At 46.0% G+C, this 16,776-nt stretch overlaps 1 protein-coding gene across 9 annotated transcripts in view; it reads right to left on the minus strand.

Moving 5' to 3' along the window:
- Nucleotides 1-16,776, minus strand: part of Unc13c (unc-13 homolog C) — a 456,112-nt gene that overhangs the window by 62,228 nt on the left and 377,108 nt on the right. For 5 of the 9 annotated variants that reach the window (XM_087217356.1, XM_087217351.1, XM_087217363.1 and 2 more), the window contains 3 exons: nucleotides 16,619-16,696; nucleotides 12,690-12,767; nucleotides 12,184-12,213 (listed from right to left, as the gene is read on the minus strand). In XM_087217356.1, the coding sequence (XP_087073482.1) occupies nucleotides 12,184-12,213; nucleotides 12,690-12,767; nucleotides 16,619-16,696 (186 nt within the window). Of the gene's footprint in view, nucleotides 1-573; nucleotides 1,300-12,183; nucleotides 12,214-12,689; nucleotides 12,768-16,618; nucleotides 16,697-16,776 lie in introns of those variants that run through there. The other 4 variants (XM_087217371.1, XM_087217368.1, XR_015453493.1 and 1 more) reach the window with 3 other exon arrangements.

The following is a 16,776-nucleotide window of genomic DNA, read 5'->3' on the forward strand; positions in this document are numbered from 1 at the left end:
AGTCACTTTCTCATTGTCGAAATGCCTGACACTCACAAAGTAAAAGGAGGAAAGGTTTATTTAGCTCTATTTACAGAGGTTTCTGACCCTGATTGGGTGGCTCCCAGGTAGGCTGGCATGGCAGACAGTCCAGGCGAGGCAGGCAGAAAAAAGCATCAAGCAGTGAGCCTCCCTTTCCCTTTATATCCCATCCAGAGTACAAGCCACCTGCACCCAGGGCGGGGCTTCTGTTTTCAGTAAATCTGTCCCACCACACCCAGAACTACGCTAATCAAATTAGGGGGCTAATCCGGAATCACACCCATGACCCACTCAGTCCCAGAAGCGACCCCTTATGGGTGCAGAGGCTTTGGCAGGACATCTACATTCAGGCCATAACATACAGACCTGGTCCTGGACTGAGCAGTGTCCCTATACGTTCACGCAGGACACCATCCTGTAATTCTCCATGAGCTCTTCCTAACCCTGAGGCACTCACTGTGAGGAAGGAGTGTTATTTACATACCTCAGAAGCTGGGCAACTCTGGGCTGTGCTGACACGACCAAACATGAAAAGGAAGTAAAGAATCACTGGTTATATCATACCACTCCTCCACGTCAGTTTCGATTTAAACCCAGTTAATTTGGGGATTGATTTGCTTCTGCCCCTTGGTCAGAGCCAGTGTGACTCTTGTGGACTCTACATCTGTGGTCTGTCCTCAGGGTCAGGCAGTCTCCACTCCCACCCCAGATACATGGCCACCAGAGCACACCTTGCTCTGGGAGTGGAGAAGTGAAAACTCCTTGCGTCGTGTGCTTCTGAGAGTTCTAGTCAGCTGTAAGCTGTGGGAGGGCAGTGATTCTGAAGGACAGTTGGGTAATATGTACTTATTTAAAAAGAAAAAACTGAGGCTGATATGCATGTAAATACAATTAGCCTAACAAATCCTGACCCTAACCTTCAGCAGAGAGAACATGATGATGATGGGCTGCTCCAGTGCTAGGGAACCCTGCAGGATGTTTATTTATTATTGTATGTTCTTTGTATTGCTCTAGGACCAGCTTTGGGTTGACTTCACTTGGTGCAAAGTCTGCGGAGAGAGTGAGAGAGAAGCGCCCGTTTCCGTCTGGGTCCCCGGCTGGAGTGGAGTTGTCCTCAGAGACAGGCAGGGCTGCCTTTTACCTACCATGCAATGTGCACACTAAAGCAGGTTAGTCCTCTTGCCAAGATAATGACTTGAAGTTACAGTCACACCTGGGATTGTGAGCAGTGTGGTCCTTTGGCCCTGGTGACATGACAGCAAATTAGTCTGCATCTACCTAGAAACACACGAGGGTATCAAAACATGAAATTGTCGTCCAGGATTTAAGCTGCTGTAGTTTGACAACTTCTGATTTTCAAGAAATAGCCAATTATGTGATAAGAAATGTCTAGTCAGAAAACACGTGGCCGGGGATGTAGCTCAGTGCACCGCATCTGCCTTGAAACCACATGGTCCTGAGTTCGATCCCCAGTAGAAAAGAAAACATGTAAGGTTGATCAAAATAGCTGTATGAAGAAATAGCGTAATTTCATCCAAGGGACCTCTGTAACCACTTTCATGGTTTGCAAGAATAATTCTTCCACTCATATCCAAAGCCCTTGTATATCAAAGCAGAGGGTTGGGGGACCAGTTGTGATTGTGTGATGTTTGGCATGATGGCTCTCGTTTATGAAGTTAAATTTCTTAGAAATGTTTGCAGAACTCAAGGACAGTGAGTCAATTTAGGAACTTACATTAAAGCTGCCCAAACAAGTTTCATCCACATGTTAAGAAAAGTTCGGAAACTCTGAAATCTAGGCTGACAGAGTGTAGTTTTAATGAGCAAATAAGCCATATGGTCACATACAGGCAATAACCGAGTTTCTACACCATCGAGACAGCACTACGGATAACCTGCCTCAGAGATAGCTGGTAGGCAAGGTGTCCTTTAAGCCTTTTAAGTCCTTTTCCCTGAGGCTCATTTTTACTTTCTCTTTAAAACACAACTCGCTTATCACTTCCTTCTGCAAAGCCCCCGTGTCCCTCGCCCGTGAGGGCAGTTGGTGCCTCTCCCAACCTTGTCTCTCCTAGGACTGTTCTCTTCCAAACCCCTCTCCTCTAAATGGCTCCGGCCCTGTGCTCTGTCCCAGCGCCTGTGCTCCCAGGCGCTCCCAGGTGGTCCTGAGTGGGAGGGAGGTGGTGCAGACAGGAGACAAGGAAAGATCAGGACATCCAGACAGCTGTGTTTCCTGGGCGGACGCCTTGCACGGTCTGACCAGGGTACCTTTGCTCCCGAGATGTTTCCTGCCACAGCCACAGCCCGGACTCTCAAGGGCCGAAGCCTGGGGCCTTGTCTGTCCTCTCTGCCTCCGTCCACGCTGTTTGCTCTCAGTGCTTGCTTCCTCTGTCTCTTCTGACTTTAAATCCCCTGCTCCCCTTCATCATTGGTCCTTTGATGTTCCTGTCAGGCCTTCCCATTGTGCACTCTCTCCCTGGGCCATCAGCTGTCCCCACGGCTCTACGCCACCCGTGGGTGACCCTTCCTCTACTCTCCAAGAGGAGCAGCAGTCTTGGTCTTCACCGCTCACGGGGCTTTTCCACTTTGGGGGCCCCACACCCAAGTCTCAGGGTATGGAGAATGAAACTCCCACCTGGCACCCTTCACTCCCTCTCCCTCATGTCTTCCATCCTGGGTTGGTGACAGGCGCTATGTAGGCAGAAACACAAATGCCATCCCTGACTTCTGTCCTCTTCTGTCCCTGTCTACTTGGACACCCAGGATGGGTGATGGCTTCCCTGGCCTGTTTTCTCCACTGCCCCATGCTTTCTTTCTTTTTTTTTCTTTTCTCCATTAACTTTATTGGTACATTTTCGGTATACAATACAGTTACACTCATCATTGGGATCTTGTACCATTACATGAGTCTCTTGGCTCTTATTTTTTTTCCCCTTCCCTTGCCCTCCCTTCACCCCCTCCACCCTTCCCTATTTGCAGAGACCTTGTTTCCATTTTTTTCCTCTTCCCATATTTTTTCCTTTCCCTTTTTTCCCTCCCCTACCCCTCCCAATTCCCCTGCTCTTTTAGACCTTTTCTTCCTGTTACACAATATCAGTTATACATTTTTAAAATTACAATATTAAGATCTAGGAGAAATTACCACAGATTTTACAGAATTTGAAAGGATATAGAAAGCATATTACAAAAATCTTTTTTGAAATAAATTTGACAACTTCTAAGAAGTAACTTGGAAGACAAATTAATGAAACTAACTCTGGAAGAAATATAAAATTTGAATAGCACCTATTAAAGAAAGTATATTCCTAGCTTGAAAACCTACCTATATGACAACAGCAGGCTCATAAACATTTTAACTGATAAATTATATCAAACAATTAAACCAGAAAAAAGAAGGAACACTTCTCCCCTCATTTTAGGAACTCAACATTGTGCTAATCCTAAAATTGGATAAAGATAATAGAAGAAAAAAGTATGAACATAGATAGAAATTTGTTTAACAAAACAAACTATTAGAAGTCAGATCTGGCAGGATGTAGAAAGTGGTTTTGCTATAGGGATGGCAGTGTTGGTCCAGCATTGGAAGATCCACTCCCAAAAGTCATCATTTTAACAGAGGAAAGGAAAAAGACATATGATCCTGTCACTAGTTGGAGAAAGAGTATTGGACCAAATTCTACAGCTGTTCATGGTAAAAGCTATCAGGAGACTAGAAGTAGAACAGAAACTTCTCAACAAATTAAAGACATGTACTCCATACTCCAGCGAGAATGCCTTGTATGAATGGAGAAGATACAATGCTTTCTCCTTAAGGTGGGGAACAAGGGCAGATATGCTTACTCTTTATCTGTCCATTAAACTTTGAAACTTAGTCCCCACCAAAATAGTCTGTCAATAAAATGACACAACTAGGACAGGATTGGCACGGCAGAAGCAAAATCTTTATATGTAGATGAAATGATCATCTACAGAGAAAATACTAAGAAATCTCTAGGAGCCCCTAGAACTTGTACTTGAATTTAGCAGGATTAGAAAACACAAGGTATATATAAAAATTCAGATCTGTGTGTACTTGCTATAAATGAAGAACTGGATATTGAAATTTAAAAGTTACGTAGGAGTACAAAGGACCCAGAAAAGCCAAAAACAAAAACAAAAACAAAAACAGTGTTGGAAGACGTTTAGCACCCAATTTTAAGACTTCTTCTAAAGCTACAGTAATCAAGTCAGTGTTGGTGTAAGGAAAGACATATAGATCATTTGAATAAAACAGAGAATCTAGAAATAGAACCACACATATATGGTCCACTGAGTTTTGAAAGATTATTTAACATTAGCATTTTATAGACTAGAAACTCGATTCAAGAGCCAAGGAAGAGATAGTGTCTTCAGCAAATGGCACTAGAACACCTGGTATCTGTATATAAAAAATTAACCTCAACCCTTTTTTTCCATACATAAAAATAATAACTTGAAGGGATCTATGAACCTAAATAAGAAAGCCTAAAAGTATAAAACTTTAAGAAGAAATTATAAGGGAAAATATTTATGAATTCAGGGTAGGCAAGAACTACCTAGGATACAAAAAACATGATGTATAAAAGAAAAAAATGGATAAATGAGATTCCATCAAAATTTAGAACTTTAAATGACATCATTAAAATGAAAAGTAGTCCTTAAACAGACCATATTTACAATGCATATAACCTGTGAGCAGAATATATAAAGAATTCTTAGAGCTCATTAATAGACAACTCAATTAAAATGTAGACATAAGAAGATGATAAACAGCCAGTATAGCACAAGGAATGGTGTGCAACTCTAGAATCAGAAAAATACTAATCAGTACAATAATAAGATTGAATTATACACTCATTAGGGAGATGAAGTCAAAAGTTTTAAAAGGCTTGTCATGACTTTTTCTTTTTGTTGGATTCTCCCCCTTTGGGTTTAATTTGTCACGCCCAATGGATTCATTCTGCTGGGCTTCCTGGGGTTGTGATCCTCATTGTCTTTTCCTAGGATATTATCTAAAATTTTTTGGAGTGCCTATTTGGTATTCATGAAGTTCCTGAGGTGCTCTTTATCATGAAAGTATCTTATTTCTCCATCAATTTTGAAAGGTAGTTTTGGAGAGTACATCAATCTGGGTTGGAGGCTGTTTTCCTTTAGGGCTTGAAATACATCACTCCAAGCTCTTCTTGCCTTTAGGGTTTGCACTGAGAAGTCTGCTGTGATTCTGATGGGCTTTCCTTTGGATGTGATTTGTTTCTTTTCTCTCACTGCTTGTAGAATTTTATTCTTCTGTTGGATTTCTGGAATCCTATCTATTATATGCCTATGTGTAGATTTTTTTTGATTAAGGCTAGCTGGAGTCCTATATGCCTCATTTATCTGTATGTCAAGTTCTTTTCCCTTCCTTGGGAAGTTTTGTGCCATCACTTCTGTGAAGAGTTTTTTTTATGTCATCTGCACTCTCTCCTCTTTCTTCATTGACTCCAATCAGTCTTATGTTTTTCTTCTTTGCATTGTCTAGCAGCTGCTGGATTGATGTCTCGTGTTCCTTTACAATTTTAAAGCAATTTTTCTTTTCCTCCTCACTTATTGCAATCTTATCTTCTATATCTGAAATTCTATCCTCACATTGGTTCATTCTGCTGTGCAGACTTTCGATGGAGTTTTTAATCTCTTGGAAATCTGTTTGTATCTGTTTTATGGATTCCATTTGTTTCCTATGTTGGGATTCCATCATATTCCTCAGATCCTCTATTTTTTTATCTGTGTCCTCTCTAGATTTATTAATTATGTCTTGCACCATGAGCAAAATCTTTGCTGTTATCTGAGTAATTATTTCTGATTTCATTTTTCCCAGATATTCTTTTGTTGCCAGTTCAGAGAGTCCAGGTGGTTGAGTATCAGTGTTCCATCTCGTTTCCCTTTGGGGTTGCTGTAGGTGATCCAGAAGTCTGTTTTTGAGGCTTGTTCATGTGTCTTCTCATTTCCACGGTGGGGGTGTGTGCTTCTGGCACCCACGCGGCTCACCTTCGCTGCCCTAGGAGCTTGGGATGGCAGTGGGGGAGCTTCCTTCTGGGTGCTGGGACTGGCTCAGCTTCTCTGCCCTAGGAGCCTGGGATGGAGGCGGGGAGCTTCCTTCCAGGTGCTGGGACCAGCTGAGCTTCACTGCCCTAGGAGCCTGGGATGGAGGCAGGGAGCTTCCTTCTGGGTGCTGGGACTGGCTGAGCTCCTCTGCCCCAGGATCCTGGGATGGCGGTGGGGGAGCTTCCTTCTGGGTGCTGGGACCGGCTCACCCTCTATGCCCTAGGAGCCTGGGATGGATGCAGGGAGCTTCCTTCTGGGTCCACTGCCCCATGCTTTCCATTTCATGACTCGTGTTTCTCACATTAGTTATTACCATACTCTCCACATTGTGTGCCTGTTTTCTGTTTCCCTTCCCATCCTCCTCATCACTGTTCCCAGAGTTGTTTTAATCAATCCGAATCCTATCTTTATACTTGCTGATCCCTCAAGCTGGCTTTCAACCAGGGAATTTCACACAAGCTTATCCGGGATCTTTCGATTTCTTTTATTTTGAAAAGATCAATTCTCTCCAACCCTTCCACTTATCAGAACGGAGTCATCTTATAAAACCTAGTTTAACCTAAAGTAGATGATTAAGAAACAGAAGATTCCCTATCGAATGCAGCAGCCCTACATCATGCTGTAGAACTGCGGCGTCTCCGAGAGACGTGGATTGTTGTCAGAAATAGAACACAGAGTCCTCTCTGTTGCCAGCCAATGTGCGCTCTCTAACAATGCTACTGTTTCATTTGCTGTTAAATTCCTCCTTGGAGAGACCCTCTTCAGGAACATGACCATTTTCAGAGATAGACTCTGACATTCTCCTATCTGATTTTTGAGAATATGATGCCAGATGCATCGGTTACAGTGTACAAATTTGTGCTTCTAACTTCTTGGTTTCCAAAAGTTGCAGAACTTCAGTAGCTGCCTCCCATCCTAATTAAGGAAAGCACGCAGGGACCCAACTGTCACTGTGCTTCCAATCAACGAAATCCTCTGAGACCTGCAGTTCAGTTCTTCAGCCCAGACAACCGAAGGGAAAAACGATTCCCTCCTCTGCTGAGATTTGTTCTGAGTAAGTGAATCCCAGCCAATTTTGGAGTTTTCTATTTCCATGTTTCTGCCCTGTTTTACCTTGAATTACATCTTCCAGCCTTACATGAGTGGCATGACATTCTTTTCTCTGAGCTTGAACATTTCCTCCTCCTCACCCACCCCAGGTACGCTGCCCCTCCCTGGACTGCTAACAAGGCCGCTGGGCTCATGTCCACAGAGTCCCAGAAGGCAGCTCAGCTTCTCTCCTCAACAGGTGGGGAAACCATGGCCCAGAAAACCTGTCATGCTTTCGCCACGCCCGAGTGAAGAGCTGCATCCCTGGGCTGCTTGCTCTGAAGCAATGTTCATTAAAAAGCCAAACTCCCCTCCAGGAGCACTGCAGAGGGAGTTCCAGCTCATTAGCTGCGTGTGCGGGAGCTGGGAGCTGGGAGCTGGACGAGGCCGGAGGAGGTCGGGCCTGGAGGAGCGGGGACTTCTGCTCACAAGGTTGCACTCCTCTGTGTGTCCCCTTTGGCTGCTGACATCTCTGCTCACAATGAACCACGGTTCTCCATGATGACGACGCCTCCAGCCAACGGCATTCAGTGCCATTGGGCGAGCGTTTGGCCTCTGGGCACCGTGTTAGATAGAGGGACAAGTTCCTGTGAGTCACTGGACAGCATGGTGGGTAGAGTTAACCACACACGTGCATGGGAAGTAGCTAGGAAAGTGGATTCCAGCTGCACTGTCCACAACGAGATAATCAACACTGCAGGTGAAGAATGTGCAGTTACCTGAGCTGATCACTGACTGACACGTATGCGTGGTTCTGAAACACCACATTGTATCCCAGGGAGCCATTACTGAGTGTCCATCAAAAAGAAAAGGAGAAAGGTGAACACAAGTGAGAAGAGCCTTGAGTGTTACCAGTTAGTTCCGGGGCTGATGGCTGCCAGGGCAGGCATGAGCAGTGGCAGGCGATTGATCGCTCACTGTAGCGGGACGGGAGGACGGGATGGACGGTCGCAGAGGGCAGGGAGGGGACCCGGGACTCAGCCTCCGGGCTGTGCCGCTGATTCGCCGTCCGGAGTTCTCTTCAGGTCAGGGCCACTGCAGTCTGACGGGAGCCTTGGCAGGATGCAGGCGGCCGGGATCCTGCAGACGCTCAGGGCGATCGGGCTACGGAGCCGCCCGCCCGGTCTTCATCTCATTCGGGCGGGGCTACTGGCCGGAGACCTCGACCTCCTCGTCTTTTCTAGGTTTTGCACACTCAGCTGCCCGCAGAACTCTGTGCTGCAGCACCGGGTTCCTGATCATATTTATTAAATCACCTCGATACAAGCTGCCCTGCTCGCCCTCGTTATTCTCTTAATTTTCTATTAAATCTAATTTGTTAGCTCTAATTGCAGAGACAGGAGGAGGAGGAAAGCAAGCAATAGCTGTGCGCTTCAGAAACCCAAGGCCGCCCTGCACACTTCACTGTGCCTTAGACCGGAAGTAACGGCCTGCGCCTGCGGACTCGCTGTGCCCGCACCCGGAGCTCCTCCACCCAGTGGAAGCCAGAGGCACGGTTTACTCTGCCACTGCAGCCCGGTACCACAATTGCAGCTTAGAGGTGTTTTTCACACATAAACCTTCTCTCTGGAATTGTTCTGACTCCCCTAATACAAAGTAAACTCCAAGCTTTTGAGGGGTCCCTAGCACTTACCCGGCTTCTGCTGTCTACTGAAACTTACAGCACACCGTGGGTGCTCGCAAATAAGTGCTTGTTGAATGAACAAATGAAGGAGTCAGTTCTGTCCTTGTGTTGCACACACTCCGATCTGTTTTCTTTTTTCTTTTTCCAGTACCAGGGACCCAACTCAGGACCTTGTGCTTGTGAAGCAGCCAAAGAACCACTGGGCTACATGCCCAGACTGATCTCTGTTTTCCTTATGCTGTCGGCATGGAGGGCAGGAGAGGCAGAGGGCTCCCTGTGAACCCCAGCTTGGGCTCCTGAGTCGCTCTTCCTCTGGGTGCTTAGGGGCTTCTGCTCCACATTGTTTCAAGAGATCTTACTCCTTGTAACCGCCTTGAGGCCAAAGATATTTTTTAAAAAGAAATCTTTTTATTTCCTACCCTTTGAAGATATAGTAAATACAGTCAGACAACGGAGACTTAACCTTTGCAGTTTACCAAGTTTTTAAACTTGTTTTAGGAGATAATTTTAAAACTGCAAGTAACAGATAATGTGACTGGTTGAATCTATTTTATCATCTAACTGTACTCTATAATTTACTTTGTTCTATATTTTGTAGCTACTGAGAAAGGTAAAAGCAGCAGGTTTATTCTCATTAATTTATTAATTACTAATTTATGTAACTGTTTATGTATAGGAGTCAAGATGGCCAGAAACCTGAGCACAATGCTCAGCCTCTAAAATTACATCACTTTTATGAGGATTATATGTAAGACGTAAGCAGAGCAGAGTCTCTCAAAAGTGCTGGACCTGCGTAGGGGACCAGGAGTCGGCTGTGTGATTGGAATGACCATGTCCTCCCTTGCGTACGCTCGCTGGCACTGTCCACAGTCTGACGTCTTCTGGCTGCCACTGAATCAGCATGCCACACTCAGGAGTGGGCTGGCAGCAGTGGGGCGCAGTCAGGGCACACGTGAGGGTCCCCCTGACTCCTTTTCACCTCACCCACCCTAGAACAGAGCAGCAGTCTCCCCAGGGCAGTCACAGCCCACGAACACTGGTGCTACAGGAAATGCCATCACAAGTGACTACCACGAGGCCTCTGCACTGCGGCTCAGCCAGCTCTGCGCCAGCCGAGGCTGCTGGAGGCCGTCCCTCGGGGGAGCATGGGGTCAGAGCCTTGGGGCCCTGCACCTGGGTGGGTGGGAGGTCGAGAGTGGCACCCCGAGGACAGTGAAGGAGTTGATCTCTCTGGTTTGTGGTGGAGCACTTAGCTGGTGGCCGAGTGCCACCAGCCAGGAGGTCTGGGGTGGATTTCCACAAGATGCTCACACCCACGTTTCATGTTCACCACATAAAGCAAATGGGATCCACCCATCTGCATCTCTGACATGAACATGTAATTAAGTTTCTCATTCAAACAGGCCCATCTTAGGGTGATGTGTTTACGTTCCGGATGCCATGGGGCTGAGGAGCTTCCACTCCCGCTGGCACGGACAGGTGCCCTGTGAAGGGATCTGCCTGTTATTTTGGGCTCCTGCACCTAAGAAGGCTGAGCTGGCAACCAGGATTTTGATTTGATTCTCCTTTGCCCGGAGGCCTTGTCTTCTTTTTTTTTCTTTTCTCTTTTGTGAGACAGGGTCTCCCTACGTGCTTTAGGCTGGCCTTGAACTCACAGCAATCCTCCTGCCTCAGCCTCCCTAGTGCAGTGTTTATAGGCATTGCAGCACCATGCCCAGCTCTGGAGGCCGTGTCTTACACTCACACTCTGAGTTTTGCTTTTTCTCACTACTTTGAACCCTCTGCTGGGGCCAGCTTAACACTTCTCAGCTGAAAAAGAAGGGGCGAAAACAGGAGAGCAGAGAAAAGAAACTCCCTGAAGAGAGGCATGAGAACAGAGTCGGTGGAGAGGGAGGCGAAGCAGGGGACCCTTCCCTGGGGGGCGCAGAGAGCGGGGCCAGTGCTGCCCCCACAGATGTGCAGCGGAGCCCGGCCTCCATTTCTTCCCACTCACTTGCTGAATTGCTTTTTCCATTTAAATCATGCACGAGGAGTTTGACAAATAGATACTGAGAGAAGGCACCCAGTTCAATCTCCTGTCTTCCATTTTCTCCAGTAAAAACAGGAGCACTGTGATTTAGTCATTTGTTTGAAATTAAATTTGTAACGTGAAATGTGCACATTTCAAACCAATCGTTTTCTATGAACTGAGATCCATCTTCAGGCTGGGGATGTAGCTCTGTGGCAAAGTGAGCCTAGCACGTGGGAGGCCTGGGTGGGAGCCATACCCATGACTGCGGATAGAACACCTATCCAACTCTCTCATGCGCCTAGTGGGGTCGGCCCGGCGCCCGCAGGTGTGGCCCGGTGTCTGCTCTCCCGGTGGATACAACTCGGCCCAGCAACATGGCGCTCATGTTAGTGTTCAGACAGAGTGGCGTGAAGAAGCAGCACAGGGAGAAATCCCTGGACTCTACACTTTCACCCCTCCTTAATTCTTCCATGATTTCTGGTCCCTAACATTCCCGGAAAGGAGACAAGATTCCCCACAAGAAATCGGTCATTTCGTGGCTACTTTTCCAAACAGCAAATGAACCTCACGGTCTGGATATAAAACCTCAGGAAGGGTACAGCAGGAACCTCAGGCCGTGACCCCGACTGCTCACTGATGCCAGAAGCAGAACTTGAAATGGGGCCGGCGCCCTCCAGCCTCCCACTCAGCATGAACACACTTTGGGGTGAAGCCGGCTTCATATGAATCACCTTGAGATCGCACGGGAACACAGCCCAGAAAAGTGCACCTTTCAAAAGCCTTGCACCATCATCCGTACATTCCCGCACTGCTCATTTATGGATGCTCAGTAGCAACTCCACTTTTTAAAAGGCCGAACATGAAAAAGGCATTGCTGGGGTGGGGTAGGGGGGCGGGTTCAGTTTCCCTTAGGGTCCAAAGCAACAGCATGCACCAAGAGGCTTGATCGAGAAGTGCTTTCAGCCTCATAGATTTAGAAATGCAAGGGCTGTTTCCTGGACAGCCCAGCCTGCCCTGCATGTGCCTCATAATCTTGCCATAGCAAGGGTGAAGTGAAGATACCCGGGACAGAAATATCACACATCCTGCACACGGCTGCCAGGCCCTGACCAGTGGGGAAGGGAGGTCTCGCCTCCTGACGCCTCCTCCAGTCCTCAAGCCCAGACACTCGCACCGGTTTGCGGGAAAGGAAGCAAGGCCAGGGCAGGCAGAAGAGGTGGCTGCGCAGTTAGTCTCTCTTGGCCTGATCCAAACAAGCAGGCGAGAACCAGTAGGAAGTGCAGAGGTCCATGGGGTGAGGGCAAAGCAGCCAGGTAAAGGCAAGATGCTCGCCAGCACAAACCTCGTAAGAGAATCTTTCTCCTTCCTCCTTCTGTTCATGGAATCGCAAGCCAAAGACGATGGACAGAGACAGGACACATTACAGACACAGCACATGACACGTTCGACACGGCTTTGTTGATGTGGAAAATAAAGCACTGATCTATTGAAACACTAGTGCCACAAAGCACATTTCAGAACAAACACCAAAACTGGCATTGTAAAATACCACATAACTCTATACTGTGGTACTTTACAGGCCATCAGTATACACACATACTTACTTGTGTATACACACACACACACACACACACAAGCAAAACCCTCTCCCTCCCCCGTTCACACTGCTACTCACTATTCTGGGGAAGATAAGAATTCTCTGAACTCTTAATGGGACTTTTAGAACATTATCACTTCCAGCCCCTTGATAAGTCACCTAAATTTAACTAAAGTACCTTCATAATGGAGATAGCTGCTAGTGATCTCTAAGCAGGTTTCTGACACATGCAGGGGTAAAGCCAGACTTACCTCTTTCCCTCCCATGGACTCAAACATTTTTTCCAGCTGGACGCGCAACTGTTGGATGTTATTCATCAAGACGCAGGGCTTTGAACACAGAAAACAAAGAGCACTGTGAACATCCCTCATGTACGGAATTACTGAGAAGGGACAGCATAACTGAAACACAAGAGCAGATGCCTAGCACTGATGACCTGTCTATTTGGCAAATGTAATAATTCTGCTTCTCGACAGGATGCTTTTAACAACTAAGGACAGAAAAATATGATGACCATTTTGAGGAACAAAACTGAGGGCCATCCTTGCACAATAAACGCCAGGGACTGCAACCGAGGGGTCTTTCATCCGTAACATTGTGGCATTTCATGCTTAGATTCAACACATTTTGTTTTTAAAATTTTATTTTCAGAAAAACAGATTCGTTTCACTTCTTTTGTCATTTCAGTGTTTTAACACCAGAACACAACCTGCATTTCATATCCAACTCCACCTCGGTGGGCCGTCCTGCTGCCTGAGCAGCCGCATGCCAGCACCCGTCCCTTCCCACTTTTCTCTTTGCCTATTTGAACCTCATCTATCATTGTCGCTCACTGGGCTTCTTCTCCCTTCACATCTGAGGCGCAGGCGTGGTTTCCAGCGTGTCACCAGCTCCTGGTGAAGACGTTGCCCTTGCTGCTAGGCCCTTCCTGTCTCGAAGACCGCATAACACATGCTCCAAAGCATTTCTTGCCTTGCTTCCCAAGAGGCAGAAATACGACAGTGACAAAGATGTGGAGCTCTGTGACTGGAGCAGATATGCTCACAGAAAGGTAGAGATTAATTTCCAACTGGAAAATAGAATTTGCGGTCATTGTGGGCTCACTTAATTGCATATTGATTCCAAAGAGCCTTGGGTCGAGAGGGAGACAGAGCCAGAAAGGAGGGTGGATGCAGCTCCCAGCTGCGGGGAGTGGGGTGGGCCGTGCCGCACACAGGGGTCGCTCCCGGGGGAGGTTTCGCTGTTGCTTCAGCCATATGACTGAGCTTTGAAGAGTTTCCTACTTGGCTCCTAAAGTGATCACATCCCAACTCTGATTTATGAAAGCAATTGTAAATGTCTATTCCATCCCTTCCCTAGCCATTTTCTTTTTATAGGTAACTGAGATTTGCCCCGGCGGTTCCAATCCCAGCCGGCTGGAGCTCTTCGGCCCAGGCTCCTCCTTCCACAGCAGCAGTGGACATTTCCAGTCCCAAGGCCACAAACCAAACCAACGTACTTTCCCACCAGAAATTTACATTCCGTTCACCAGTCTTCCTTTTCGCTCTAGAAGGGGAGGACCTGGCCTGATATGGGCAGTCCTACAGAAAGGGGTCCCAGGCCCAGTGGCCATGACCGTATGGAGCAGCCGAGGGCTCTGGGCGAAGGTTTCCTCCCCTGCTCCCAGGGCCTAAGCAGCTCGGCTCTTCTGTGCTTATCTGATGTTACCACCCAACGCCTTCGGCCTTGGCACATTTCACTGGACTCTAGTGCCAGCTTCACAGACAAAGGCCAACCTACAGACCTTCAAGGTTTCTCACTACAACCATTTCCAGCAGAGAAAGCAGCTGGGAACCAAGTGTGTAGACACTAAGCTCACTGGGCATGGACAGCTACTGGCCTCAGGGGTGGCAGCGGAGAGAGGAGGTGCAGCCGGGTGGGCAGGGCAGGGCAGGGGAACTCTCCTTCCTCAGCTGGCTTTCCTGACTTTGAAATGTTCAAAGTTCACTTTTATTTAATCAGTTTCTCAAATCACTAATGACAACTAGATTACACAAATCTACCTTAAATCTAATCTTGAAATAGCTTACTTTAAACAACCCCAGAGTAAATGAAAAGAGAAGAAAGGAATTCAGAGCCAAGGGAGCATTAACCCAATTCAAAGGCCCGCTGCCGGAGGGGCTCGGTGAGACAAAAGAGCCTCGGCCTGAGGCCAAGTTGTACCTCCTCATGTCCCCTTCTGCCTCTGCTCAGAATACCCTGACTCATTACACTGACCTTGTTCTAGAGCAGCTGGGGCCAGCAATACGAGGAAAGTTACTTTTGTTTACACTAGGATCATTCCTTCAGAGGAGAAGTGTTTATAGGGTTGAAAAATTAAAAAAAAATTACTCAAAATAAAGTAATTCTGAATTAGAGAATGATAACTTGATATCTTTTGGAATGTTGGGATAAAATGGATAAAACATTTTGTTCAATTTCCAATTTAAAATGCCACAGTGGAAAAAAGTATTCTGACATAGACATTTTGTTGTCCTGTAGTCTTCAATTCTGATCCCTGACAAATCAAATGTTGTGGTCATATGTTAAACAGGGTCTAACTATAAAAGTTTCTAGCTCCTTTGCAGATGAGATGGATCCATCATCAGACACATACCATGACATGTACAATAAATTTCAATGGTGTTGATACTGAAATAAATTGGTGATGATAGCTATGCACCCATGCAAACGTACACACACACCCCTTCCCAGTGTCTCAACAGGAGACTCACACAGAACAGCAAGCTGGTATTCCTCATATAGGCTAAGGTGACCCCTGTGTTTAAGCCATGGAATGCAAGACTGGTCAGGACACCAGCTATGAGGGAGGAAAAGCTGAAGAAAAGCTCTTGTACTATACATCACAAGGGATTTTTTAAACTTTATGTATAAAATTGATTTTGAAAAGTGTGAAACATACAGAACAGTACATAGAACAGTACAGTAAATTCTGGTGTACAATTTTTATCTTGGGGTTTCAATATAAATATAATATAGGACGTTAACCACAAGGCAGAGGTCTGCAGAGGCTTCTAATGTTAATTTTCCTTTCTGACCCGCAGGCTCAGCCTTGGTGTCTCTAACCACCTTTTGGGACTTTGCTATCCCAATACCAACAGAGCCTCTTCTGACATGGAGGGGTCCTGCTTTGGCTTTGATGGAACACTTTAGGCGTGCATCATCCTTTATCCTTAATTAGAAGCATATGCTCCCAAGGTACAGTTGCGCTGTCTCACTTTGTGAGTATTTCTAGCCAATGGCAATTAGAAGTCACTGCTGCTGTCTGGGACCTGTAATCAGCTTCCGAGAGGCATATTAATCTCAGGGAAAGGGGAAAGAACAGGCTGTGGGTGGGAGGCCACGAGGATTTCAGCAAGATCAGTCACTGCTCCCTTGGAATTCTCTTCCAGACTTGCCTGATAGGGAGGACTGACTTCTCTTTCAAATGTAAAAAACCCATGTTTTCCCCTTAAAAATCCTGTACTCATTATTTAACCACTTTGCCTTATATACTGCTCTTTTAAAAAAATGTTACCACATATTTCTCCTGATACTACCAATAGTAAATAAGAAAGCTTTCGCCTTCCATCATAAAAATAACAGATTCTATCCCAAGAATAGGTCCACTCTATTTTAATACAATCTGCACCATCACAAAACACTTTATCACCTAACTTGTTCATCTTGCTTCTCTTTATTCCTTTATGGAGTGAGATACAATACTGGTTTGGAATTTATAAATACTTCCTCAGTCATATAAAAGTGTTGAATTAATAATTCCCAGTAGGAATCAGCACTGTTCTACATATGAACCACCCTTCTCAATTTATTTGAAGGCTGAAAGACTAAAGCACACTTATATTAGTGTCGGTATCGTGGTAAAACTAGCTGATGTCGCTCCAGTGCTTTTTGATCTGTGGGTTCTCATCTTACTCCATATCAAAATGGGAAACCATAAATCAGCATGAAATGCTCTCAACCTGCACTGGAATGAGTTCAAGATCACTAAGGAACAAATCTTACAATTCAAAGAAAGTCTTGAAATTCCTATTTCTGACCTTTTATGAAAACAGAAATAAACTTCTCTTGCTCACCCTGAGCTGGAAGAAGTAAAACTCGATTGAGGAATAATCAAGAAACCAGAGGCAGTTCTACTCACCACGTTCTCCTTATCACAGTATGAGCTGAAATCACTGCTCACAATTGCAGCATACTGGACCAGCACTTTACTGATGGTCTGAGGAAGAGAACATGGGGAAGTTTATTGGGTGAGTACACAGATTGTAGCTGTGTGTGCTATCGCAGCTAGTGCTAAGG

The sequence above is a fragment of the Heterocephalus glaber genome, unplaced genomic scaffold, assembly GCF_053883595.1.
Source record: "Heterocephalus glaber isolate CG9 unplaced genomic scaffold, H.glaber_assembly_v1.0 deba00000122, whole genome shotgun sequence".
NCBI classification, from domain to species: Eukaryota; Metazoa; Chordata; class Mammalia; order Rodentia; family Bathyergidae; genus Heterocephalus; species Heterocephalus glaber.